The 25,209-nt window shown below is 48.0% G+C and overlaps 5 protein-coding genes across 14 annotated transcripts; 2 read left to right on the top strand and 3 right to left on the bottom strand.

The window, feature by feature from the left end:
• The first annotated feature begins 349 nt into the window (after window positions 1–349).
• Window positions 350–2,828, top strand: LOC101770860 (laccase-2). The gene is made up of 4 exons (XM_004969206.3): window positions 350–731; window positions 834–1,230; window positions 1,315–1,443; window positions 1,574–2,828. Exons 1-4 carry the CDS (start codon window positions 615–617, stop codon window positions 2,629–2,631), a joined length of 1,701 nt encoding a protein of 566 aa, XP_004969263.1. The 5' UTR covers window positions 350–614; the 3' UTR covers window positions 2,632–2,828.
• A 3,214-nt stretch (window positions 2,829–6,042) lies between these two features.
• LOC101770176 lies at window positions 6,043–13,761 on the top strand. Of its 2 annotated transcripts, none has more exons than XM_004969204.4 (8): window positions 6,043–6,571; window positions 7,602–11,658; window positions 11,741–11,810; window positions 11,931–12,001; window positions 12,084–12,149; window positions 12,236–12,325; window positions 12,725–12,901; window positions 13,471–13,761. In XM_004969204.4, exons 1-8 carry the CDS (start codon window positions 6,171–6,173, stop codon window positions 13,504–13,506), a joined length of 4,968 nt encoding a protein of 1,655 aa, XP_004969261.1. In that variant the 5' UTR covers window positions 6,043–6,170; the 3' UTR covers window positions 13,507–13,761. The 2 variants fall into 2 exon arrangements, with proteins under 2 accessions (XP_004969261.1, XP_004969262.1); XM_004969205.4 differs by lacking the exon at window positions 6,043–6,571 and adding an exon at window positions 7,169–7,197 and having other exon boundaries at window positions 13,471–13,746.
• Window positions 13,762–13,890: 129 nt separating this feature from the next.
• Window positions 13,891–15,460, bottom strand: LOC101769770 (dihydroflavonol 4-reductase). The gene is made up of 4 exons (XM_004969203.2): window positions 15,270–15,460; window positions 15,030–15,199; window positions 14,731–14,925; window positions 13,891–14,601 (listed from the first exon to the last, which is right to left on the bottom strand). Exons 1-4 carry the CDS (start codon window positions 15,427–15,429, stop codon window positions 14,008–14,010), a joined length of 1,119 nt encoding a protein of 372 aa, XP_004969260.1. The 5' UTR covers window positions 15,430–15,460; the 3' UTR covers window positions 13,891–14,007.
• A 1,158-nt stretch (window positions 15,461–16,618) lies between these two features.
• LOC101769367 lies at window positions 16,619–19,190 on the bottom strand. Its single transcript, XM_004969202.3, has 7 exons — window positions 18,912–19,190; window positions 18,632–18,801; window positions 18,351–18,440; window positions 18,014–18,175; window positions 17,827–17,909; window positions 17,228–17,416; window positions 16,619–17,149 (listed from the first exon to the last, which is right to left on the bottom strand). The coding sequence occupies exons 1-7, from the start codon at window positions 19,075–19,077 to the stop codon at window positions 16,765–16,767; spliced, it is 1,245 nt and encodes a 414-aa protein (XP_004969259.1). The 5' UTR covers window positions 19,078–19,190; the 3' UTR covers window positions 16,619–16,764.
• A 269-nt stretch (window positions 19,191–19,459) lies between these two features.
• Window positions 19,460–25,141, bottom strand: LOC101768687 (factor of DNA methylation 4). 9 transcript variants are annotated; one of them, XR_002677589.1, is made up of 7 exons: window positions 24,723–25,141; window positions 23,029–23,908; window positions 21,742–22,923; window positions 20,966–21,037; window positions 20,698–20,862; window positions 20,331–20,546; window positions 19,460–20,056 (listed from the first exon to the last, which is right to left on the bottom strand). XR_002677589.1 is itself a non-coding variant. In XM_012846474.2 (6 exons), the coding sequence occupies exons 3-6, from the start codon at window positions 22,798–22,800 to the stop codon at window positions 19,829–19,831; spliced, it is 576 nt and encodes a 191-aa protein (XP_012701928.1). In that variant the 5' UTR covers window positions 22,801–22,923; window positions 23,029–23,908; window positions 24,723–25,125; the 3' UTR covers window positions 19,460–19,828. The 9 variants fall into 9 exon arrangements, 1 of the variants encoding a protein (XP_012701928.1); XR_002677592.1 differs by having other exon boundaries at window positions 20,698–21,037; window positions 21,742–21,814; window positions 22,742–22,923; XR_002677593.1 differs by lacking the exon at window positions 20,966–21,037 and having other exon boundaries at window positions 21,742–21,814; window positions 22,742–22,923.
• Between the last annotated feature and the right edge of the window lie 68 nt (window positions 25,142–25,209).

Raw genomic sequence — 25,209 nt, 5'->3', positions numbered from 1 at the left:
TTCCATTTGTTTCCTTTCAGATTAAGATTTCGCCAAGAGTAGAATATGTGCAGACTAAGATTTTCAGATCCCACAGTAATCGACCAGTTATGCCTGGTTGGTACCAAGAATACGGTTGCCCCGATAAAGGCGAACAAGCGACGAGAGCTTTCCATTCTGAGCAACGACTAGGCTATGCAAAGGGTGCGTCCACGTACGTCCATGTTTCCTTTAAGCTAAAGGACACACAGGTGTGCAACCTAGGATCGATCAGTTAGGCCCAAGAACATACCCTGCTTTAAAAAGATGAGGATCGATGATCAGCGCAGTTGGCTTGGACGCCGTCGACCGATAGATCTCAGCGAGCAGCGGGTACTCGGGGGCTCGCACCACTACTCATGTCGCCGTCGCAGCTTCCTTCACGCATCGCTTCCACCCTGCGTTACTCTCCCGACCGTTCCAGCCGCAACTCTCCCGGTAGCCACTAAGAAAAGGTACCTCGCCAGCTCTAACGAACAGATTTCCCAGTTCTCCCAGCCTCGACGCCTGTGAAGATATAAGGCGCAGCGCGCACGGTCACGGCGCACCGGCGGCGAACAAGTACGTCCTCCGGTTTCTCATCGGCAGCTGCAATAATGACGATGGCCTCCTCTCGGCACCACCGCCTTCCCCTGCTGCTCTCGGCGGCTCTTGTTCTTGCCCTCTCTGTTCTTCCAGCAGCACAGGCTGATGTCCAGCGGTACCAATTCGATGTGAGTATATATACGCCCGTTGATGTTGATCGTCACTGTTCTTCTTGTTCGCGTGTTTTCTGAATTCTGTTCTGTGCGCGTGACGATGCACTCCGCATGCAGATCGTGATGAGCAACGTGAGCCGGCTGTGCCACGCCAAGTCTATGGCGACGGTGAACGGGAGCTACCCGGGGCCGACCATCTACGCGCGCGAAGGGGACCGCGTCGTCGTGGCCGTCACCAACCGCGTCGCGCACAACGTGACGATCCACTGGCACGGCCTGAAGCAGCGCCGGAACGGGTGGGCGGACGGGCCGGCGTACGTGACGCAGTGCCCCATCCAGCCCGGCGGCACCTACGCCTACGACTTCAACGTCACGGGCCAGCGCGGGACGCTGTGGTGGCACGCGCACATCGCCTGGCTCCGCGCCACCGTCCACGGCGCCATCGTCGTCCTCCCCGCCCGCGGCGTGCCCTACCCGTTCCCAAAGCCCGACGCCGAGGTCGAGATCATCCTGGGTGCGTGATGAGCAGATCGATCGATTCAGATCACCGACTGGTCATTACGTTCTCTAATGCTCGTATGACTGATCGGTATGGCAGGCGAGTGGTGGCACGCCGACGTGGAGGCCGTGGAGAAGCAGGGGCGCGCGCTGGGCATGGCGCCCAACACCTCCGACGCGCACACCATCAACGGCAAGCCCGGCCCGCTCTTCCCGTGCTCCGACAAACGTGCGTGCGTGTGATAGTTTATGATGATCTGTCTGGGTTCTTGGTACTTTTGCACTGTTAGTTAATGATTATTCAAGGCAAAGGTATTGGTGTCACTAACCGTGTCCGTACGTACGTACACGTGCTTCAGATACGTACGCGCTGCAGGTGCAGTGGGGGAAGACGTACCTCCTCCGGATCATCAACGCCGCGGTGAACGACGAGCTCTTCTTCACGATCGCCGGCCACACCATGACTGTGGTGGAGATCGACGCGACCTACACCAAGCCGCTCTCGGCGTCCACCATCCAGCTCTCCCCGGGGCAGACCACCAACGTGCTCGTCCGGGCGGACCAGAGGCCCGGCCGCTACTTCATGGCCGCCAAGCCATTCAACGACGCGGCCGTCCCCGCGGACAACAAGACGGCCACTGCCATCCTCCAGTACGCCGGCGTCCCCGCCTCCGTGCTCCCGGCGCCGCCGCGGCTGATGCCCGAAACCAACGGCACGGGCTTCGTGGCCGCGTTCCACGACAGGCTCCGGAGCCTGAACTCGGCGCGGTACCCCTCCGCCGTGCCGCTCGCCGTGGACCGGCGCCTGCTGTACGCCATCGGGCTGAACATCGACCCGTGCGCGTCGTGCCCGAAGGGTTCCCGCCTCGCGGCGTCGCTGAACAACATCACGTTCGTGATGCCCCGGGTGGCGCTGCTGCAGGCGCACTACGGGGGCCTGAAGGGCGTCTTCGCCGCCGACTTCCCCGACCGCCCGCCGGCGCGGTTCAACTACACGGGCGCGCCGCTCACGGCGGGGCTCGGCACGTCGCTGGGCACGAGGCTGAGCAGGGTCGCGTACAACGCCTCCGTGGAGCTGGTGCTGCAGGACACCAACCTGCTGTCCGTGGAGTCGCACCCGTTCCACCTCCACGGCTACAACTTCTTCGTCGTCGGCAGGGGCGTCGGCAACTTCGACCCGGCCAAGGACCCCGCCAAGTACAACCTCGTCGACCCGCCGGAGAGGAACACCGTCGGCGTGCCCGCCGGTGGGTGGACGGCGATCCGGTTCAGGGCGGACAACCCAGGGGTCTGGTTCTTGCACTGCCATCTGGAGGTGCACACGAGCTGGGGCCTGAAGATGGCCTTCCTGGTGGAGGACGGCGACGGCCCCGATGAGTCGGTTTTGCCGCCACCCAAGGATTTGCCCAAGTGCTGAAGCGGCGACCCGCACAATTCCCTGCAAGTTGCAAGCAAGTGCCTGCAATTTATTTCGTGCCTGCAAGTTGTAACGAACTCCTCTGCAAGAAGTTTGCAGTGGGTATGTGTACGTAGTACAGGCGTACAGCCATACGAATTGCGAGCTCAACGTTTTATGTGTACGTAGACTCTGCTACAAAATTTTAATTTCCTCTCCGCAGATTGGCTAGCGCAGCAGCAGCACGCCACCACCGAGTGGGTTAGAAAGTGGCAAGACCATGGGCCATAGTACGACCAAGCCCATCTCAAATTAAGCCCATATATATTGGATACAAGCTTACTTAATGCTGACAGGCCCGGCCGGAGCAAATTCGTTGATGCTCAACCCAATAATTTTTTGTGCTGATACTCATCGGTGACATCAGCGTCAGCTCCATAGAAGCCTATAACCCCCAAAGTACATCATTTGTCCAAAGAATATCCATCCCCTCGAAAAGTTTCGTGCAAAGATCCCGTGCTTTGTTTGTTGGCCTCACATGCGTGCACGGGCGGCAGAAGAATCCGCGAAGCCGGGCCGGACCTTTGTCCTCCTGTCCTCTCTCCGGTGTCCCCCCTAGACTTTTGCCCGGCCAGCAGGAAGTGAGATCGCCGGCGGGGAAACTTTGCAGCCATTTGGAGGGCACTATCTAGCATTCTAGCTACTTCATGACAAGGAGTAGTGGGGCGCCTCTTGCTCTTGGGAGGATCTCGGCTCCCTGGCCCCTTTCGGTGGATCCAAGTATATATATCCAACACAAAAGTGTCCTACACCCAACCAATGGAAAAGCAAGCAGAGGATGGAGAGAACGAAGACAATAGAAATAGCGGCAGGCTTGGCCAAATCTTTCCTCTACAAATGATTGCTCCAACGCCTCGAGGTGTCAACGTCATCCAGCCATGTCGGTTTGGCATTTAAGGGCCATCTCGCTTCCAGTGCATCAGCGTACTATTATTTGGTGACTGTGAGTCTTTGACTGTTTTGGACGCTCACATGCGCGCACCACAACAATCGTGGCCTGTGTCTGTGGGTTGGACCAACCATGTTAAACTAGTAACTTATGTGGCGTATATGCCTGCTATATGGAGTATGTATGACAGTATGACTTATTGCTTAAAAGCATGTGCATCTTGGAAGAACAGGCTTATTTTTTAGATTAAGGGAAGAACAAGCTAGGGTGATGGGACACATATAGGAAGACCATAGCCCAACCCTGAAGCGACAATCATTTGTGCCCAGTGCCCGCAAAGGGAACACGCACATCACCCACTGAGATCATCCGCACGGCATATATCGGAGCAAAATACGCGGATCCGGAGAAGTGGAATCATTGCCATGCCATGCATGATCATCGATGCATGTCACAACTCACAAGACAATAGCAGGTAACCATCCACTTTTTTTTTGAATGAATGCAGGTAACCATCCATCGATTGCATCATAATGATCGATCGAGCTGGCTGGCTGGTTGGTTGTGATTCGGAAACTTAGGCCTTGTTTAGCTTCCAATTTAGGAGTGGCAAAATTGGTATTTTGCCATAAATACGTAACTGTAGCGTTTCATTTGTATTTGTAAATTATTGTCCAAATATTGACTAATTAGGCTCAAAAGATTCGTCTTGCAAGGTACAACAAAACTGTGCAATTAGTTTTTGATTTCGTCTACATTTAGTACTCCATGCATGTACCGCAAGTTTGATGTGATGGGGAATCTTCTTTTTACATAGTGTTAAAGTTAGGAGTTTGAAGGGAGGGCTTAATCAATTGGCAACCTCAACGGCTCAACGTGCATGGAGAACGAAGAACATGCACGAACAGCTTGCGCGAGGACGACCGAATTGAACGTAGCGAGTAGGACGTGTGCGATGCGGTGCTTAGCAGGTCCAGCGCAACCTGTCCGGTCCGATCCGGCCAGTCAGGGCGGGCCTCCGCGCGCGCACGGCGCACCCACTGCACCACACCACGTTTTACGGCTCGAGTTGGCCGCGGCGGCGGCATAGAAGAAAAGCTAGCGCCGGGGCGGTTGATCCACGTACGCGGCATGCACGGACGCCGCGCACCATGTGTGTGCGCCCGTGTACGCGTGGCGGGCTTGTCTTTTGCGAGGACGACGACGAGCGGCTGCCGGAAACCATCCAAATCTCACGGGCGCTCTTTGGTACCGATCCGACAAGTTGGGTTGTCCCGTTGTCCGGTCTTGGACAATTTTCGTCTCCGTACGTAGTATTATGTTGGCATTGGGATCCCGTTGCCCGCCTCCCCGCCGACCACCTCCGACACTTCGTCGATCGTCCCATTCAACACGCCTGCGCCTGCTCATCGCCGGCCATAATCCCTTTCATCGCCGGTGCCATCCTGCCAAGCAACTTCGCTTGCAGGTTACTCCTTTTCTTCCTGTAGTTGAGGCCAATGACATGCATGCGTTCACCGTGAGAGCGTGTTTGCTTCGCTCAGACACAACTTTCTTACCAAACCTTGCTTAACGCCCGTAATAATCTATCCATACCATAGTATAGTCAGCTCAGGTTATTTACAGAGAATTGAGCAACTCTAACCCACTACTCATATTTATTCATCTATTTATCCAAGAAAGGGAAACTCATTCAGCTTCCACATTTTACTTTTACTTCTCAGGATGCTCGAACCGACTTCTCATATTTACCTCCCTATATTCCACTCACATTTATTTATCGGAAAAATTAATAGCAATTTTTGGCTGTAATAAACGGTACATATATCATTTAGCTCCATGCATTGCAAGATCACAACACATATGATCAAATTCTCCATTGGGCCAAATTTATCATGTCGGTTATTTATTTAGGGAAAAATATTTACAACCAGGGCTCGAATTTTGCAAATTTCACCGTTTCAGTGAGAAACAAAGTAATATAAAACAGAAATTTGGTTGTTAGCTTAGTCTTTATACTGTGTTGTAAGCATGCTATTCTAGGCCCATATTTTCTTTTAGGTGCATTGTCGATTCTTATCCGTTGCATGGATGTGCATACTCATGTTAAGGCTTGTCATTTGTCAAGAACCAAAATACCCAAAAGTTATTAGTACATTGTAGAAATCTCTGTTAAAATTTTAGTGAAATTTCGGTGTTTTCACCCGTGACACAGAAAAAGAATACATCGAAATGCGAAATCTCAGATCCTGTTTACAGCAGTGCCATCCTGTTTACCCCAGCTGCCCCCGCTGACCGAAGTCGCCGCCGGACAACCTAATCTGACCCCCCGCCGACGGCGAGGACAGTGGTGACTGGACGGACGTCCGGCCCCACCACGTCGACCCAAATAAAAATGCCACCTGCACCCGGCTCCACCTACCACTCGATGCACCAGTCCTTCTCATTCCCCACCAGGCCACCACCCCCAAACAGCCAAACTCCCGACGCAATCAAACCAAACCTATTTGAAATTGAATCACCAAGCCGGTGGTGGCGTGGTGCTGCGCTGCTCTCCCCCTCTCCTCCCCCGCCCCGCTTGCCGCCCCTCCTCTCTCTGAAGACGGCGGCCATGGAGGAGCTCGCCACGGCACCGCCACCGCGGCGGCCCCACCGGGAGCGTCGCCACCGGCGGAAGGCGTCGGACGCGGCGGCGGCTGCGCTGGCGGCGTCCTCCTACGGCGACGTGTTCGGAGGACCCCCGCGGTTCGCGCCGCCTCCGGCGTTCGCCGAGGGGGCGGGGGCGGCGCCGGCGGACTACGCGGAGGTGTTCGGCGGCGTCGCGGCCTCCTGCTCCATCCCCTACCTCGACCTGCCCCCGGCCGTTGCCGACGGAGTCGGCGCCGGCGCCGGCGGGTATGGCGAGATCTTCGGCCGCTTCGACTTCGGGGACTTCGCGGCGCCGTACGAGGAGATGCTCCCCGGGGCGGAGTGTATGGCGGAGGAGATCGCGTCGCCGAGCGGGAGCTCCAGGTACCAATTCTGGCCCCATTTTCAGGATTTCGTTATTTTCCCAGCCTCGTTGTGCCGCTGTTGCGTGAGGGTCACTGTTTTGAGCTAAGGATGGTGGCCTCCTGTTCCAATTTTGGGGCTCTCGTTTTACTCGTGCTTTTAGAGGAAAGGGGTTAATGGGGGCTTAAGGTCTGCTGTGGAGGCATTGCTCATCTTTACCATCCACCATTGTGGGGACGAAATGCTGCCTTTGCGTTACCAATTTACATCCTGATTTCCCTCTCCTTTTCCATGTCCGCTAATTTTGTATGAGTAGGATGGTGGAATGTCGTTTCCAAGCTACGTGTACCGCAAATTTTCTGATCCATAAAGATAAAGGTGATTGAGTTAGGTGAAGTGCTATATTTCGTCACGGGCTCAATGCTCACCATTTTAGTCTCCTGCGTGTGCTGTGGAGCTTGTGCCATTGGTGAGGCTGGATGCGACATATATCTAGAGTTGTTTTAGTCCTTCTGGACAAAAGTAGTTCCTTCAGGTTGAAGTGCTGCCTTTTCTTCTCAACTCTGGAGTTGGTGTAAACTTTGAGATGTGATTGCGAAACTCAGAATTTCACCTAAGGATCTTGCTTTTAAAATGCTGCTGTTCAGGTGATTTGGACAACTTTCTAACAATTAAGTTTCCTTGCATGTTTTTGTTACTGGTCATTGACGTGTCAACTAGATATGTGCCATGATGATGATGGTCAGTTACAAATTCTGATCCTATGTTCCCAAAACTCTTCAAGGTAAGATTTACCTAAAAAGCGTGCTCTTGAAATGCGATTGACAACTGTGACAAACCCTGCTTCACTCCCTAAGTTCAACATCATCCTTCCTTTAGAGTTCTTTTCTCTTGTTTTTAATTCGTCATTTGTAGTTCAGTGTTTGTCTTTTTGGGGAAATTGCAGGTGTATGAAGTGAACTTATTCCTTTTTTTTTTATAATTGGCAACAATGAATGCAGATGTCATGTTTTATTGTTTCTAACTTATGCCTTGTATTCCATATCTACAGATCGTCAATCAGAAAAGAATCTGGCCAGTTAGACGCTGAGCCATCTATACTCTATCAACAGTATCCAAATGCTTGTTGCGACCAACACTTTGATGTGGAGCAATTTTATCCAGTCTCCTTTCATCCAGATGGCGATCAAAGGTTCAGCATGTCATATAACAAGGCCTCCAGGGGAAGACCAGATGATGTTGTTGAAATGACCACTTGCATAGTGGAACCTTCAATTAGCTATGTGGTTGACTCTTGCAATTTGTCAAATGATTCAGAAATGGATAATGTCCCAGTAACGGACACCGGGGCACATGCTAATGGTGTGAAAGAGAAGATGAGCCCACAGAATGCTGCCGCTGTTGGCCTGAAGAGTGCTAATAGTGAGTCAGTAGTTGATCAGCAGCTGCATATCCCAACATGCCCCTCCATCTCTGAAAATATTTGTGAGGATGAAAGCTTTAACAAGAGGTCTAGCAACCATTCAGTGTCAAGCGAGGAAACACCTTCCCCTGAGACGATGATCCCACAGAATGCTGCAGCCGTTGGCCTGAAGAGTGCTAATTGTGCTTCAGTAGTTGATCAGCAGCAGCAGCATATCCCAACAAGCCCCCCCATCTCTGAAAATATTTGTGAGGATGTAAGCTTTAACAAGAGGTCTAGCATCCATTCAGTGTCAAGCGAGGAAGCACTTTCCCCTGAGAAGATGAGCCTACAGAATGCTGCAGCCATCGGCCTGAAGAGTGCTAATAGTGCTTCAGTAGTTTGTCAGCAGCAGCATATGCATATCCCAACATGCGCCCCCATCTCTAAAAATATTTGTGAGGATGACAGCTTTCACAAGAGGTCTAGCATCCATTCAGTGTCAAGCGAGGAAGCACCTTCTCCTGATTATCCATTCTTAAGGGCATCCGACATCAGCATTCCAGCAGCACCAATCAAAGTGCAACCACCACCAATACCACCATCAAAATTGCTTAATAAAAATGGAAACAAAGAACATGGAGATGCTGATGTCAATCCTAACTCAGCTGCTGCTGCTGCCATGAAGGAAGCAATGGAATTTGCTGAAGCCAGATTAAAAGCTGCAAAAGACTTGATGGAGAGAAAAGGCGACAGTTTTAAATTCCGGAAGAAGCCAGCTCATCACAGAAGCACAAAATCAACTGAAATTAAGGAACGTAAGGCACCTGAAGATGTGCACCTATTTGAAGAAAAACTGAACGTGAGAAGATTGGCAAAAGAGGAAAATCAAAACAACGATATAACTTTGCTGGATAAGAATAGGGTCGGTGGTGCACTTAAGCCCGTTCACTGTGATCGTGACAAAAAGGGATTTATATCACCGGGGAAGCCTCAGGAGATGATGCAAAATGGCAGTGAACTAGAACAATTAGGAAATTGGACATCAGATGCTGAATTTTATGAACTGGTTAGCAATGATCAGAGATGCAGACCTAATGAAGCTGCATGCCAAGGAAATAACGATCTGATGACAAATTCCTTCACCAAGCTCGACCAGTCTGAGAAAGAAAAGGCAGAGGGTTTTGCAGGTGAGCCAAGAAGGTTTAGGAAATTGTGGGACAGTAGCAATACAACAGTTTTGAGAATGGAACATGTAAATCAAGTAAAAGATGGTATGGCATCTTTGGAGGCTGAACAAAAGGCTCCTAGGTTGCCGGAAGTTCCTTTTTGTGATGAAAGAGTGACATACCAAGAACCAACCAACGGAGATAACTTTTTTCTGACAAATTCTTCTGCGAAGCTCGACCAGTCTGATAAAGAAAAGGCAGGTGGTTTTGTGGGTGAGCCAAAAAGGTCTAGAAAATTGTGGGGCAGTAACAATACAACAGGTCTGAGGATGGAACTTGTAAATCAGGGAAAAGATGGTATTCCTTCTATGGAGGCTGAACAAAAGGCTCCTAGGTCACCAGACGTTCCTTTTTGTGATGCAAGGGTGACATACCAAGAACCATCCAAAGGAGATAATGATCTGATGACAAATTCTTCTGCCATGCTTGACCAGTCTGATACAGGAAAGGCAGGGGGTTTTGCAGGTGAGCCGAAAAGGTCTAGAAAATTGTGGAGCAGTAACAATACAATCGGTATGAGGATGGAACCTGTAAATCAGGGAAAAGATAGTATAGCTTGTGTGGAGGCTGAACAAAAGGCTCCTTGGTCACAAGAAATTCCTTTTTGTGATGAAAGGGTGACATACCAAGAGCCAACTGATTCCCATTTGAAACAATGTTCAGGGGTTGGGAATGAAGGCCACGGTAATGATGGGCAGTTTGAGATTTCATGCATGAATAGTTTACCTGCAGAGGTCCATGCTGACCTGGAAATGTCCTGTTCCTTTTTGGAGCCTTGTTTATCTGGAGGGCATGCCAATGGTAACAAAAATAATTCTGACTTCACGGCTCAGGAAACTCCATTGGTAGGGAACTCTAACCAAGGCAACAACAATAAAGAGGGACTCGAGCTTCCATGCACTGATGAATTCTCTTGTACTTCAGCAAGGAGTCAGGTTTTACAGGAACCTGCAAATGTTCCTAATACTGACGAAATCAAGGAAGGTTTAGTGAAAATATCAAAATTAGAAGAGTCTGCCAAACCATATGAAATTTTTGAGAAAGAAATGCTATTCAATTTTGTTGATGAAGCATGCCTACAGAACAAAAATGAAAGAGTAAATGAAGTAACTTCAGAATCACTCATCCATGAAGAGATGACAAAACATGGGATTGAGGAGAACGAAGATGCACGTGGATATTTTCAAGAGGGCGATGTGGATCAGGTATCTGGATCTCCTGAAGAGGAAGGTTATCTTACTTCGGGAAGTGCTATTGCTAATGAAAGCGAATATGAAGAAGCAGAAGTTGATGCATTTTTGGGAGAAGGAAAATTGGTGGAATCCAATGTGAGAACATGTGGTACTTGTGACGAAGATCCATATCAGTTCCAAGAATCACAAGGGTCATGGGGACCCCAAGATTTGGAGAACAGAATGGACAGAGTTGAGGATATCGTATCTCATGGTGAGGAAAGAGAGGTGCAAAAATCCTTGCTAGAGAATGTTGACAAGATACTGGTGGAAGAAGTACTAAGCCATGATGGTAAGGAAGGCCAGAAATCCATGGAAACTTGTGTTTACAGAAGAGCGGATGGTGTATATGAAGAAGTTAATGTAAGGAGTGACACAGATGATGATCAATTTGATTCTGTTCATGAATTTATCACCGATGAAGGCGCTGATTATGCCATGAAGATGGGCACATTGTCAAATAATCTGCAGGCTTCATTTTCAGAAGCATGCACTAGCATGAAGCACTTGTCTCAAAATACTGAGTCTGTTTCTGCTGAGAAGGACAATTTTCTTAAAAATCTTGAAGTGGATTGCAGGGAAGCAGATAGAAAAATTCCAACTGAAAAAATTACAACATTAGAAGAGGGGCAAAATACTGGAAGCAAAGTGGAAGAAAGAGATAAGGTTGCAGAAGATACTGCATCAGAAACTGTACTAGAATCAAGAGAAGAGAACATTGGTGTTCAGAGAACTAAAGTGAGGAATGACGTAAAAGAGACTGGAGAAATTGAGAAGGAGGTCCTCACAAGGCTTGATGAAGAGAAAGAAAAGGTGCGCAAACTGGAAAAAGAAAAAGAACAAGATAAAGAGAGACAGAGAAGAGAGTTAGAAGAAGAGAAGGAACGGGAAATGGAACGAGCGAAAGATAGACTTGCTGTTCAGAGGGCTACTAGAGAAGCACATGAAAGGGCATTTGCTGAGGTTCGTGCCAAGGCTGAAAGAATAGCATTAGAACGGATTACCTCAGCACGACAACGAGCATCCGCAGAAGCTCATGAGAAAGAAGAAAAGACAACCTGTCAAGCAGCTCTTGAAAAGGCTTCAAGAGAAGCTAGAATGAAAGCAGAGCGTGCAGCAGTTGAGAGAGCAACTGCTGAAGCTCGGGAGAGGGCAATTGAAAAGGCAAAGGCTGCCGCAGATGCGAAGGAGAGAATGGAGAGGTTCAGGGGCTCTTTCAAGGACAGTTTTAAGGCACCTAATCAGGTAGCTGATGTCATTATATAGACTTTATTGGCTGCACATTTACCAAACTAAATACAGTTCTAATCTTGCATTCTTGACACAGGATAATCAACACGAGGTACAATTTCAGAAGACGGCTTCAAATAACCACGGAAAAAGCAAAGATATTGAAGGTATTGCTAATTATCCAGAAGTATTTCCTACTGAATTCAAGTATTTGTCTTTGTCAACTGTCTAATAGTTCTCTATTGTTATCGTATTTTGGTTCATGGGTTGTATTTTTTAAAATACAGTAGTTGAAGTTGAGTCAGCTCTAAGACATAAAGCAAAATCGGAGAGGCATCAACGCACAGCTGAGCGAGCGGTATACTCCAATGCTCTGCTGTTGCCTTTACTTGTCCGGTGTTGTGTAGTCTGTGGTAATTCTCATCATTATCAATTTTCAGGCAAAAGCCCTTGCTGAAAAGAACATGCGGGACATGCTGGCTCAGAGGGAGCAGGCAGAGAAACATGTAAGAAATTTGGTCATCAGTAAGAAAAATAAGTTCATTTGTTTCTAAATAACCTTTTTCTGTACGAAATTTTATTTTTGTTACAGAGATTGGCTGAATTCCTTGATCCTGAAGTCAAGAGATGGTCAAATGGAAAAGAAGGAAACCTGCGAGCATTGCTGTCCACATTGCAATATGTAGGACTTCTATCTGAGCTATTTACATCCTGGTTACCGTGGAGCTTCCACTGGTTCTTATCAGAAACTTTTAACCTCAGATGTCAGATGGATTCCATTGAAATCTATTTCAGGAAATTTAAGAAATGAGTTAAACTAACATAAATCAGGTTTAAATCATTGTGCATAGTATATAGTCTTGGTTCAGGTTAATATTGTAAAAATAGCTTAAAAAGGATGCTATAATCTACTTGTACCTGGGAGATTCATTCTTGGTACATTTTTGGGGAGAATGATTCCATGAGCTCTTACTCAGTTACTTGTACTTCCATTCTGCATTGCATCATTTTGAGCTATCATGTTGAATTTGAACTCAAACTACACATCAGTCCAGTCATGCAAATCTTTTCTTCTGGGCAGATACTTGGTTCAGACAGTGGTTGGCAGCCAGTTCCCCTCACAGAGCTTATTACAGCTGCTGGTGTCAAGAAGGCATACAGGAAGGCAACCCTTTGTGTCCATCCAGATAAAGTACAACAAAGGGGTGCTACAATCAGACAGAAATACATTTGTGAGAAGGTGTTTGATCTTCTGAAGGTGTGTTCTTTGTTCATCTTTACATTTTATAGGTAGCTGCTTATTTACTACTGAAGCACTGATTATGTTCCCCATATTTGAGAAGCTAGATGGATACATCATGATCAAATTAGGGTGAATAATGAGATAGGTCAAAATAAATAAAAACTCAGTTACCAACAGTGTTATAAGAACATCCACTTTATTGTTGACAGTTATCCTATTTAGGAAAGGGTCTTATTATGTCCTGAAACTGGCTTCTTCCAAGAAAATGTAAACAAAAAAGAAACACCTGGTTAATACCAAATTAATCTGTTGGGAACTGGCGCTAGCAGCTGACTAGTAATAGGTCTAAAGCTGGTTTTCAAAAGCTTGCTCATTCTAAATTGTGATGACCAGCAAGCTCGCAAGGATGTTGCCAGCATGCCCAATTGGTAAAAAGGCTTTGAAATATATACCTGTAAGCTGTAACTAGTTATTGGCGAAGCAAGTTTTGTGTTGGTGAATTTGTAGACATCTTTTTAAATACTCCTATATCAAGTTACTTGGTACAATAAACGGAGGCTAACTGTTGTCCCGCAACTGTGCAGGAAGCTTGGAATAAGTACAATTCTGAAGAGCGCTAGCGGGGAAAATAGGCGGTTGATTATTCTTTTGTAGGGACAGAAAATTGGTTCGGTATTTATATATCCAAATATTATCTTTTTTTTTGAATCGGTGTAAATATGCAGCTGTAGAGGGCGTCTTCTGGTTATTTCTTATCCATATCCTATCAGTAGATCATTGCCTAAAAAAAAGACAGTTGTCGAGCATCTGTTGTCTCGTATCTCTTCAGACTCTTGCTATGAACATAGCAGGTACTAGTACATCACAAGGTGCTACTCATGAGGAGCAGATGTGTTTTGATTTTTTTTTTTTTGCGGCGGCAAGTTTTATATCAAAACCTTAACAAGTAGCTTATTTTTATAGGATGTGAAAGCTCAAAAATATTTGTTTCGAGATAAAAAAATGTATAACCCAGACAATTATGAATTCAAACACCAGTTCCTGCACCAATATGTTTCACAGGTAGAACGGATATATAGCATCGACGTAGGACAGCAAATTTGTCTCGCACCAGCGCTTGTCTAAGCGCCAACAGCCGGCCCATCCCTCCCAAGAGCTGCATCCGCTTCGCCGGGCTCGCGCGCTGAGGCAGAGCCATCCCCTCCGGCCGTGGCGAGCGGGATCAGGCCCTTCTCCCGGCACGTCCGGATGGCGGCGTCGAACATGTCCTCCACCGTGTACCTGAACGTGAACCCGTGGTCGAGGAGCTTCTTGGACGAGAAGTGCACGGGCTGGAGGTCGCCGTCGTCGATCTCCCGGAACCTCTCCGGGATGCGGTACTCGGGGTACCTCTCCCTGAGCATGGCGGCGAGGCCGTGGATGGTGGAGTCGTGGGAGGAGCAGACGTAGCGGCCGGCGGCGTCGGGGTTCTCGAAGAGGAAGATCTCGGCGTCGCAGAGGTCGTCGAGGTGGACGAACTGCACCTGCTTGAGGATGGAGTAGTGGGCCTCGTTCCCCGTGACGAGCGCCAGCGCGGTGACGAGGCTGGGCGGCATGGCCACGCTCAGGAACGGGCCGACCACCAGCGTCGGGATGATGCTGATCAGGTCCAGCCCGTGCTCCGCCGCGTACGCCATGGCCGCCTTCTCCGCCAGGGACTTGGCCACGAAGTACATCTGCGGAGCCCGGGTGAACACGTCGTCAGATAGAGCGATCGCCATCGCGTTCAGCAGAGTAGGGATGATACGCGTGATCGCCATGGCGTTCAGCAGAATAGCAGAGCAGAGGAAGAGCTACGTACGTACCCATCCGGTCATCTTGACGCGGCGGCAGAAGTCGACGTCGCTCCAGTTGTTCTGGTCGTAGACGGGCCTCTGGCGCTCCTCGATGTTGACCGTCCCGGCGGAGGAGGTGAAGACGACGCGGCGCACGGTGCCGGCCTCCTTGCAGGCTCGCATGATGCTCAGCATCCCTTCCACCGTCGGCTTGATCACCTCGTTCTGCAACGGAACCACCACACGCATACAGGCATATAATTAAGCTGGACTTGGTCACTTGGGCAGGAAGTTATTGACTGCTGCAGACGCCTTGTGTTATTGTGTACCTCTGGGTCTTTGGACTCGAAGTCCATGGGCGTGGCGACGTGGAAGACGCCGGTGCATCCCTTGATGGCCTCGTCGAAGCTGCCTTCCTCGGTCAGGTCGGCTTTCCAGATGGACAGCCGCTCCGCTGCTCCGGGAAGCTCCAGCAACGGCTTCGTCTTGGCGACGTTGGCTGGAAGACACGAACCAAATCAAAATTTCGCAGCTGTGAAGTGGATGCACGCATTCGCAAGAGAACTCACTGGGGTCGCGCACGGTGGCCCGGACGGTGTAGCCGGCCTGGAGGAGCTTCATGACGAGCCAGGAGCCGAGGAAGCCCGACGCCCCCGTCACCACCACCGGCCCTTTGGCGGTCGCGCCTCCCTGCTTCATCGCCTCTCCCTTCACGGCCACCTCCCCCATCTCTCTGTTTTTTTTCCTCGGCGCTTGCAGGCCTGAGCTGACACTTGTTGCTACTCCTTCATCCGGGGACTATATATAATACTAAAAGTAGCAGCAGGGGCACACCCGATCGATCGATCGATACACCTAACGGCGGCGAAGTAGCTGCGTGCGGGGGATCGAGCGCGCCGTCTCATCGTCCAGCAGCAAACGCCACACACTACTGTTCGGTAGGTGCCCGGGCGGCACGTGCACCGCCCCCGTTCGAGCCCATCCTCTGTTCAACGTGGTATCCGCGTGCGTTTTGACACGCCGGTAGCAATGCTTAAATTGTGTAGCCCAGTTGGTAGCTACACATACTGATTGCGATCGCAGCAGATAAACCAGCTGGGCCGTCCACAGGACAGGAGTGCAACGGTGCCGGAGCTGAAGCGGCCGGTCCTTGTTTCTCCGGGGCGCCCAATTATCAACGTGAAGCCGTCGTATACCTAAGAAACCAGGACGGCGTTAAACCCATCTTCCATATCGCCTCTGGTTTCTACTTTCTACATCAACAACGGGCACCACGTTGAGTTTGTTTAGAGAAGAGAAGCATCGCGTGAAATAGAGTCATGGGTGCGAACAGGGAAGGCAGGCTCCCACAGAAACGGCTTTTCTAATCAAGCAATCTGTTCAATTCGTCGAGCAACATACGAAACGTTGAAAATACCACCTCACCTATTCACTTTGTCCGCTTAACCTCTTAAACAAAATTTGGCTCACTTTACTCCTTCCTGAACTATTTCATTTGGTCCAATCTACCCCAAACTAGATTTTTTTTTATTTCTTCATTTATGAGTTGAATTTTGAGCTCAAATTTTGTGAGCATATACAAAACATGATGCCTTATGTTAGAAAATTATACTAAGAATTTTTCATGATTATTTTCACAAAATTAGAAATATTTAATAAGAAATTAGTCTTAGATATACAAAAATGTACGAGAAGTAATCATGAAAAAAATTCTAATATATTTTTCTAATATAGAGCATCATATTATAGGTCAACTGACAAGATATAAAAATAAAATTCAAATGGAATCAATCTTACACCCATCACAACAACTGGTTTCTACTTTTAGAGTAAGGAAGGTTGGATATGTGCGTTCACATTGGTTGGAGACTATTTTTTTTTTAAAAGAAACAAAGAGCAAGGTGGTTCTCTCACTGACTTGGTCCTGCTGCGTGGCCGGGGCAAGCTTTTTTTTAACATATCACGAGTAACCTCGGATACAAGTTAGAGAGCAGGCAAAGTACACTAGATTCAACGTCTGATACTGCTAGAAGGCCCCCTGAATCAGGGTTTTACAGTTACAGACTAGGAGTTCTGAACCATCTGTCCATTCTCAACGCGGCAGCCAACCTGCTCAAGCGCAGCCGAGAAGAAGGAGCCCCCGTCGAGTCTCGAGTCCATGCATGGTGGGGAGAACACGGAGATGATGTCCCTTGTCGTCACCACTCCTTGGACATGCCCTTGCTCATCGACGATGAAGCTGAAGCTGCTCCTTGACGCTGTCAGCTTCTCCATAGCTTGCTTCAGGGTGTCGGATTTCAGGTTGCTCACTGGCAGGCCCATCATCCGCTGCCCAGTGTTTCTGAGGGCGAGGATGTTTTGACCCTCACATGCAGATGAATTTTCAGCAGTGCTGTGTTTGTTGTCGGTCTTGTTCTTCAAGTTGATGAATTCTTCCATGCTTGTTCTCCTATTAATCATGAAATGTGTTCACGGACATCCTTAATTATTTCAAGGAAGATGGTGAAAGAAGATGAGAAATACTTACGTTGTCTTGCTGAAAAGGGAGCTATCGTCCAGAAGCAGGTAGAGATCACTGCACTGTATTGATCCAATCAGACAGCTGGTTTTCCTGTCAATGACTGCAACTCCCATTTTTTCCTTTGAGAGAGTATGCAACCCATCAGCAAGATTCTGATCCGAGTACACCAAAACAGGCTTCCTCACACTTGCAAACCTGCCGACAAGTCAAATGCGGCCTTTTAGCTATACAAAATTAATAATATTGGCAGCTGTATCATACTTGCTAAGCACTATGTGCAATGGGCTCACGCGCATGACTATTTCACATTTAGCTGACTGTTATTCAGGATATTTACATAAGGTATTTTTCCCATAACATTCCAGGAAATGAAATTAATGGAGCATGTGATCTGTTCGCACTAAAAAGCATACCTCATTAGTTCCTCATATATATAACTTATTTTTCATAATGCATACAAGGTATTCTAAATACAGTAGTAACTAAGGACATACAACTGAATCATGGTAACCATCTTTCACCTATAACTGACGCTAACATCAGTTGCTGTTGTTGCTCGTACGCTAAGCTGCATTTGGTACTTAGTATTCAGGCTCATGGCTTACCTAAATTCAGAAAGCTGTTTGTCTGCAATTTTGTCGAGCCACTCAAGGCCACTTGACTGGAGAAGCAACTCCATCACTGCATTCTGGTGTCATACATCAGTCATTAGCTTCATGATAGAATTCTGCATTCAAAATCACTGACCGCAAAAGAAGCACTGATGGAAAATCAAGGCAGGCAATGAAGTACCTGAGTGACAAATCCAATAACACTTGAGTTCATCGACTCAGCAACAGGTACCACGTTGAGCCTGTGGTGTTTTGAGAAGAGAAGCATTGCGTGAAAGAGCGTGTCATGGGTTCGAACAGGGAAGAAGGGCTCCCATAGGAACAGCTTCGATAACCAGGCAATCTGTTTAATTCAGCAGAGCAACAGACAAAATGTAAAAATATACACAGTGGCCATTTTAGCACAAACATTCGTCCTACTTCACTAAGAGAAAGATATTCCGAAACCATGAATTCCACCTGTTCCAGTGTTCAAACATAAATAAATACAGGGATACATTTGCAATATTACTGTGTACCTTCGTTTCTGCAATCTGAGGATGCTGTTTCAGACTTGAGAGGAAATCCGAACTACTGTCTTTTGGTTCATGCTCCACTTTGCCAAGTTCCTAGGAACGAATAACGGATTTGACAGAGTTGTCAAGAATAGATGCAACCAATATTAACGATCGTTCACTAGTCTTTACTCAAACAGGCTACATGATCTGTGATCGACACATTTTCAGAAAAGCGTATTGCTCTGCGCCAACAAACTGATGAACAACTAGCAACACGGAACAAGATTAGGTCGTCGCGTTACCTCAAAAGCCCACAAGAGTATGCTCGAGAACTCAACGAAGCCAATGTCGCGGTCGACGTACTTGCCAAAGCTGCTCTGCACCTCGTCGATGATCACCGCACCCGCCGCGTTGCCGCTGTACATGGCGTCGATGGCGTCCAAGACACTGCCGCCGAGCTTGATCTCCACCGCTGCATACACAGCAGAACCACGAGGAGCTAAGTGGTCGAGATTGATCACGGCGCCTCCTTTGTACTTGAAGCAAAGAGTGTCCCTGAGCAGTGATTAACGTATGGCACACCTGGGGAGGCGGTGGGTTGGAGCGTGCCGGGGACGGAGGAGATGGGGATGTGGTCGAGGAACGACTTGAGAGCTTCGCTCCAGTACTCCCCTGCCGGCGCCGGCACCCCTCCGCCGCTGCTTCCGGCGGCTACTTTGCTCGCTGCTACTTCTGTCGCCGTCTCCATGGATCTCTGCTGCCCTTCTGTCTGCGCTCCGCCGATTCTTGCGGTTTCAGCCTTAAACGGGTTAGTTTTCTATGAAAAAAGTCTTTGCTTTCTGCCGGTTCTCGCAGAGTAGCAGTGTCTTTTGCAGTTTTTCCTCGAGGTTGCCGGGACACGTCTGCGGGTGCCCCAGGACACATGGCGCGCGACACGGGTCGTCATGCTCCGGCACGAATGATTGACGACCACCGGGCGAACGTGTTGTATGTAGCTGGACCTGGACTCGCTTGGATTATGCACTCCCCACCTCCGGACAGTGCGATGCTACAGATTCCAGTTTAGGAAAGGTGATACCCAACTAATTCTGGCGCTGAGTATCAATTTAAAATCAAGAATTTGGTCAGGATGAATTCAATTTGTCCTTGGCTGTTTCGAATGGTACTCATCAGGGAGACGATAGAGAGCATAAATGCAAGTTCCAGGTTGCCACAAAGGCTAGGGTCTGTTCTGCTTATACACAAAATGACAAAAAGGAATAACAAAAGAGACATCCGTCCAAGTTCACTGACCCTGATAGTGCAACAGGAGGGCCTGGCTTGTGCTCCCAAGTGACAAGAAGCAACGGACTCCTAGTGGTTCACCAAGTCACCATCATCTACTACTACCCAGTGCACAAGCCTCAGTGCACCAAAACATCGATCGCTCGAGACCATCAGGTGGAGAGCAGACAGCAGCACACGACAGCCAAACGCTACTCCGATCCAGGTCCAACAGCTCAGCGCTTCCTCTTGCGCGATTGCCACTGCTTTACGATGAACTGGACGCCTTCCTTCAGCAGCGCTCTCCGGTCTGCCTTGAAGTTCCACACCACCGGTTTACAGTACCTGCCGCTGGCATTGTACTCGTCCATCTCGAGCAGCGCCTTTGTCACTGCTTCATAGACTTCTTGACCGTACTCCTGTTTTAGCTCCCGGAGCTTGGCGTCGTCCTCGATTATCCTCTCCTGCATCACACACATCGCACCATCAGATGCCACACAGTGAATCTTTGGCCAAACTGGACAGTTTTTGGCAAACGAAACGGGGAACTGAAGATAAAAAGGATGGCAGTCTCTTTCCTAGTAGGACTCAAGTACTCAACCATCGCCATGTATTATTGCAAATACAGAGATGTGCTACAGAAGCTAGCATTTTGCAAGTACAAACATTTTTCTTCTATAATACAAGAATACATATTCAAGAAAATAAAAGAAGTAACAGTGAGGTAAAGATTTATACCGGCTCCTTCCCATCAACCTCGACAACCTTTATTGGATGCCAATTTGAATTTTTAACTTCTTCTTGCCACTTTGAACAAAGTTTGACAGCATCAAGTTGTAAATCCCCTTCTGATGGCCTCCGTCGACAAGCATTTAAAAAAGGTTTCTGATCAAGCTGCCCAGCTATTTTGATTCCTATATGTGCTCGGCCACTTGTTGAAAGGTCATCAAAGCCCTGCATAGCATGCCACAGATGCACATATAAAAGATGAGCAACCATGAAATCTAATGATTAACATTGAACAATTCGATCTCATCACTTAAATAAACATAATAGTATAAACAATGAACACTGCAGAATTTGATCAGCATAGCAAGTAACATACTTTTTCAAGCTCTTTTCGAGCTTTTTCCAACATAGCATTGCTTTCTTTGTCCTTGACAATCAAAGCGTTGGTGTCTGACTGCAATTTTCCCAGTTTATCCTCCTATTCTTTCAGAACCTTAGTCAACTTATCCATTTTTTCTTTGATTCTGAACCTTCATCAATGCTACAATGAGATGGGGATATTGATGAGGATGTTAGTCATAGAATCAAAGTGGGGTGGATGAAGTGGCGCCTAGCATCAAGAATTTTATATGACAAGAGGGTACCATTGAAGCTAAAAGGCAAGTTTTATAGAACGGCGATTACACCTGTAATGTTGTATGGTGCAGAATGTTGGCCTACAAAAAGACGACATGTCCAGCAGATAAGTGTTGCGGAAATGTGTATGTTGCGTTGGATTTGTGGTCATACGAGAAGGGATCGAGTCCGGAATGAGGATATACGTGATAGGTTAGGGGTAGCACCAATTGAAGAAAAGCTTATCCAACACCGGATGAGATGGTTTGGACATGTCCAACGAAAGCCTCCGGAGGCACCGGTGCGTAGTGGAACCATAAGGCGTGACAGTAATGTCAAGAGAGGCAAAGGAAGACCAAAATTGATATGGGAAGAGGCAATAAAAGGAGATTTGAAGGGATGGAATATACCTAAAGATTTAGCCCTGGATAGGAGTGATCGGAAAATAGCTATTCATGTGCCCGAACCCTGATTTGTGGCTCTTGTTGGGTTTCAACTCTAGCCTACCCCAACTTGTTTGGGACTGAAAGACTATGTTTTTGTTGTTTTTGTTGTTGTTGTTGTTGATGATTCTGAACCTTCATCATCTGACATATGCTTTCTCACGTCTAATGCTCCTTTCATCTGTTTTATTTCAAATTCAAGGGCGTTCTTTTCGTATAACTGCTGTTTCAACTCCTCAATCTTGTTCAGAATATCCTTTTTCTCTCTATGTAGTTGCCATACAGTAAGACTTTCACAAAAAACATATTATTCTGAAACAAAAGCACCATAGAGTATGACAAAAAATGGGACAGACACATACCACTTGTTCTTCCAGACGCTTCAGCACATTCTCCTCAGCTCTCTCTTGTTCTAGCATTGCCATCTTAAGATGGCTTGATTTCATAGCATTATGAAACAAGCAACAGCAAAACCATGTTAGAGCACATATTTCAAGAAGCACTTGGCCAAACCTTCGGCACTGATCCCAAATCAAAGTATGTAAGATGCCATGGCATGAAGATAATAACAGCAGTCTCGTCAAAAAAGATTGTAACAAAAGCAGCCAACATAATTACACACAATTTATAAAGAAAAAAAGGTGGCTAAATTATACATGGCCAACCGGGCCGCATGGCACGGCACTGGCACGGGCACGGCGCGGCACGGCACTATGCGGCACGGCATTATACGGCACGGTGGCTTAGCCGTGTAGTGCCGCCATGCCGACATCTCGGCCCTGGCACGGCCCTATGGGCGGTTAGCCGTGCTGTGCTGTGCAGTCGAGCACGGTAGCCCGGCGTGCCCGCGCCGGCCGCGACCCGCTCTGCCGCCGCCGCGGCGCCAGGTGCTAAGGGGGCTCGCCTACGGGAGGCCGCGCCGCCGCCGCCTGCGCTCGCCCGCGGGGAGCAGCTCCGCGAGCGAGAGAGAGCGGCGCCGGCGCGAGCAAGATAGCGGCGCGGGGAGGGATGGGAGGCTGGGATGAGTGTTTTTATTCTAGGGTTTTTCAATCGAGTACATCCAACGGCTTAGGAAGAATATCAAACATCCAACGGTTCATACGAATCGGGCCTGTATAGTGCCGGCCCAATTTCCGTGCCGTGCCCGTGCCGGCACTGTGGGCCAGATTGCCAGCCCAGGCCCGGCACTACCTACGGGCCGTGCCAGGCACTGGCACGATGGGTGTCGGGCCGGGCCGTTCCTGGACCGTGCTTCTTCGTGTCGTGCTCGGGCCGGCCCATCGTGTTAGTGCCAAATGGAAATCTATAGGCTAAATGTTCATTAACAAAAGATGAGAAGGATGCAGGCAAGAAATCACACACCATCTGCTTCTCTTGTTCATTGCTCCTCCTTTCACAATTACTTCTTGCAGCAAGATCATCAGGCTGTTTGGTTCTCACATCAAGTTCATTTAACTTGGAGTCCAGTTCCGAACGCAGCTTTTGATTCTTATCAATGATAGCCTGTGAACGTCTGCGAGCTTGCTGCTGCTCCTCACTGATACCTGTTACCACTCAAAAGTTGAAAAGTTGGCGTATGTTGAGGACAGCAATGCATGTATCTGATAATTAGACCATAATGTAGATTGAAGCAAAAGATTGGAACATACATTTTTTGTGTGACAGGATAAGCTTTTCCTTTTCCTCCACCATCTTGTCAAGTAACGTAATTATTCCATTGTATTCACATTCAAGCTCATTTAAATGCCTATTCTTTACCTCAAGTTGGCTAGCTAAATCAGCCACAAGTTTACCTGTTTTCCTTATTCCTTCATTCTCAATATCATTGATGGTTTTCAAGTTACCCTTTTTTCTCAAGTGGGCCCCAGTTGGTCCCTGATAGAAGTAATCTTCATCCATTGCGACCCATCCGAACAGCCCTGAATACCCATTCTCTTTTTTCTTCCAGTCCCTTTTACCATGGCCTTCTGTCATGAAGTAACTTTCAAAGGCACGTGCATTTCCAAATCCACTCCAATCATTTCCAAATTCAATAATCGCAGTCCCTGTATGACCTCTAGAATTCCATAAAGCAGTGACCTTTAGCGGGCAAAAGCGTGATAGTTGCTCCTTCAACCGATTTGTTCTTGCCCCAACCTGACAGCCATCTTCCCATTTGGTAGGCACGTTAACTAGAACACCCGTCCATGGCCTGACATATTGCTTACCTCTGTTCTCAGCAAGTCTTGGCTTCAAGGCTACCTGCTGGGACTGTGGCTCAGATGATTTACCAAGGCTACTCTTCAAATGCTCGACGAGGGCACTGTGGGTTGCCCTCTCCTCAAATTTGGTTGAAGCACCTTCTATGATCAAGGCGTGCCGAAGCAAGCCATCTATTTTGCAATATCCCTTTTTCTCAGTGCAACAGAATGGGCACTTGTATCTTTCACCATTCTTAACTTTTAATTCTCCTGAGATCGGACCTGCATAAATTTTGGCTTTCCAATCATCAAACTCAGAACCTTCGCCTAAGTTGTGACCCATTCTGACCTACACATGGCAGTAAGGTTAGATAAGAGTAAGGACTTTATGCGCCTATTTGAGTTTGTACACTTAAATAAAAGTTCTTGAAAAGACCATAAATGTAGAACACATTCACATTTCCAAAAAACAGCAGAGATACAAGCATATATGCTGTCAGTTGTGATCCATTGATAATAAATGTTTCATGGACATAGCCAAAATTTTGATAAGGTGAATGAACAGGGATGAAGACAGGATTTCCAACGAGGATCCACCAATGATATAAGGTAACAACTGACAACTATATATATGACATGATACACACACATATACAAACTTGAATAGAGCATAGATAATAAGCAAATCAACACGAGTTGCACCACCACAATTGTCTACTAATTAGCTCCAATGCAGAACAAAATAAGGTAGCATATATTATATACATGTGATATGTTTGCATCACAAGAGAATTGCATCTCTATTAACTAGAATTCACCGATACGAGGACCACCAAGATCATAAGCTTTGATTACGTCAAGAGAACTAATCATTATTGACATTAGGATTTTCAGCATAAACAACCTGCTTATACCAACTACCAAGGGTCCTTAACCTTTTCATCTTGGCCAAACAATCAGCTAAAGCACAAAGAGTGAATAACGCATACTACAATTTAGAACAAAAAAAAAAGTGAAGGGATCAGCCGATCAAGGGATTATGTTGTTCAATCTAATCACAAAAAAAACAATTATTTAATTTAAGTAAGCCCTACTGCCCTAGATCCCGCCATCCGATCAATCTAATCACCAAGTTGCAAGCTTGCCATTGGAGAGGAGTTTACCTGTTGCCTTGGTGCAGGTTGCACCAGCAGCAGCGGACGGCGCCTGGCTTGGGAGGACGGCGCCGGCGCACCGCGTTTCGGCAAGCGGAGGGCCGGAAGCAGAGACGCCGGGCAGGGCACAGAAGCACGATGGACTCACAGGTCACCGCGTCACGCACGCGGAAGGCGGGACGGCGCCGGCGGGAGTCGAATTGGTGTTCGTACACATGCGTCTGGAACCGGCGGTACCGCGGGCGAGGAGGAAGGAAGTGGCTGTGATGGGAGGACGAGTGATGCAATTGCTGCGGTTGGGGAGGAACGCGCCGCCCCACTCGCCGGCGTCGAGGCCGTGAACGAGGAGTAAATACAGCCTCGAAAGTTCAACAGTCTCACCCTCGCGGCCGGTGAGACTCTGTCTTCGTGTCAGCTCGGTCATAACTATCTTCATGTGATTGGCAGCTTGGTTTTCATGGTATGATGAATGATACACTCTGCATCCACCAGAATA

This window comes from Setaria italica, chromosome V, assembly GCF_000263155.2.
Source record: "Setaria italica strain Yugu1 chromosome V, Setaria_italica_v2.0, whole genome shotgun sequence".
Taxonomy (NCBI): Eukaryota; Viridiplantae; Streptophyta; class Magnoliopsida; order Poales; family Poaceae; genus Setaria; species Setaria italica.
The sequence above is the reverse complement of the archived record's forward strand: the minus strand, read 5'-3'. Positions and strand labels throughout refer to the sequence as shown.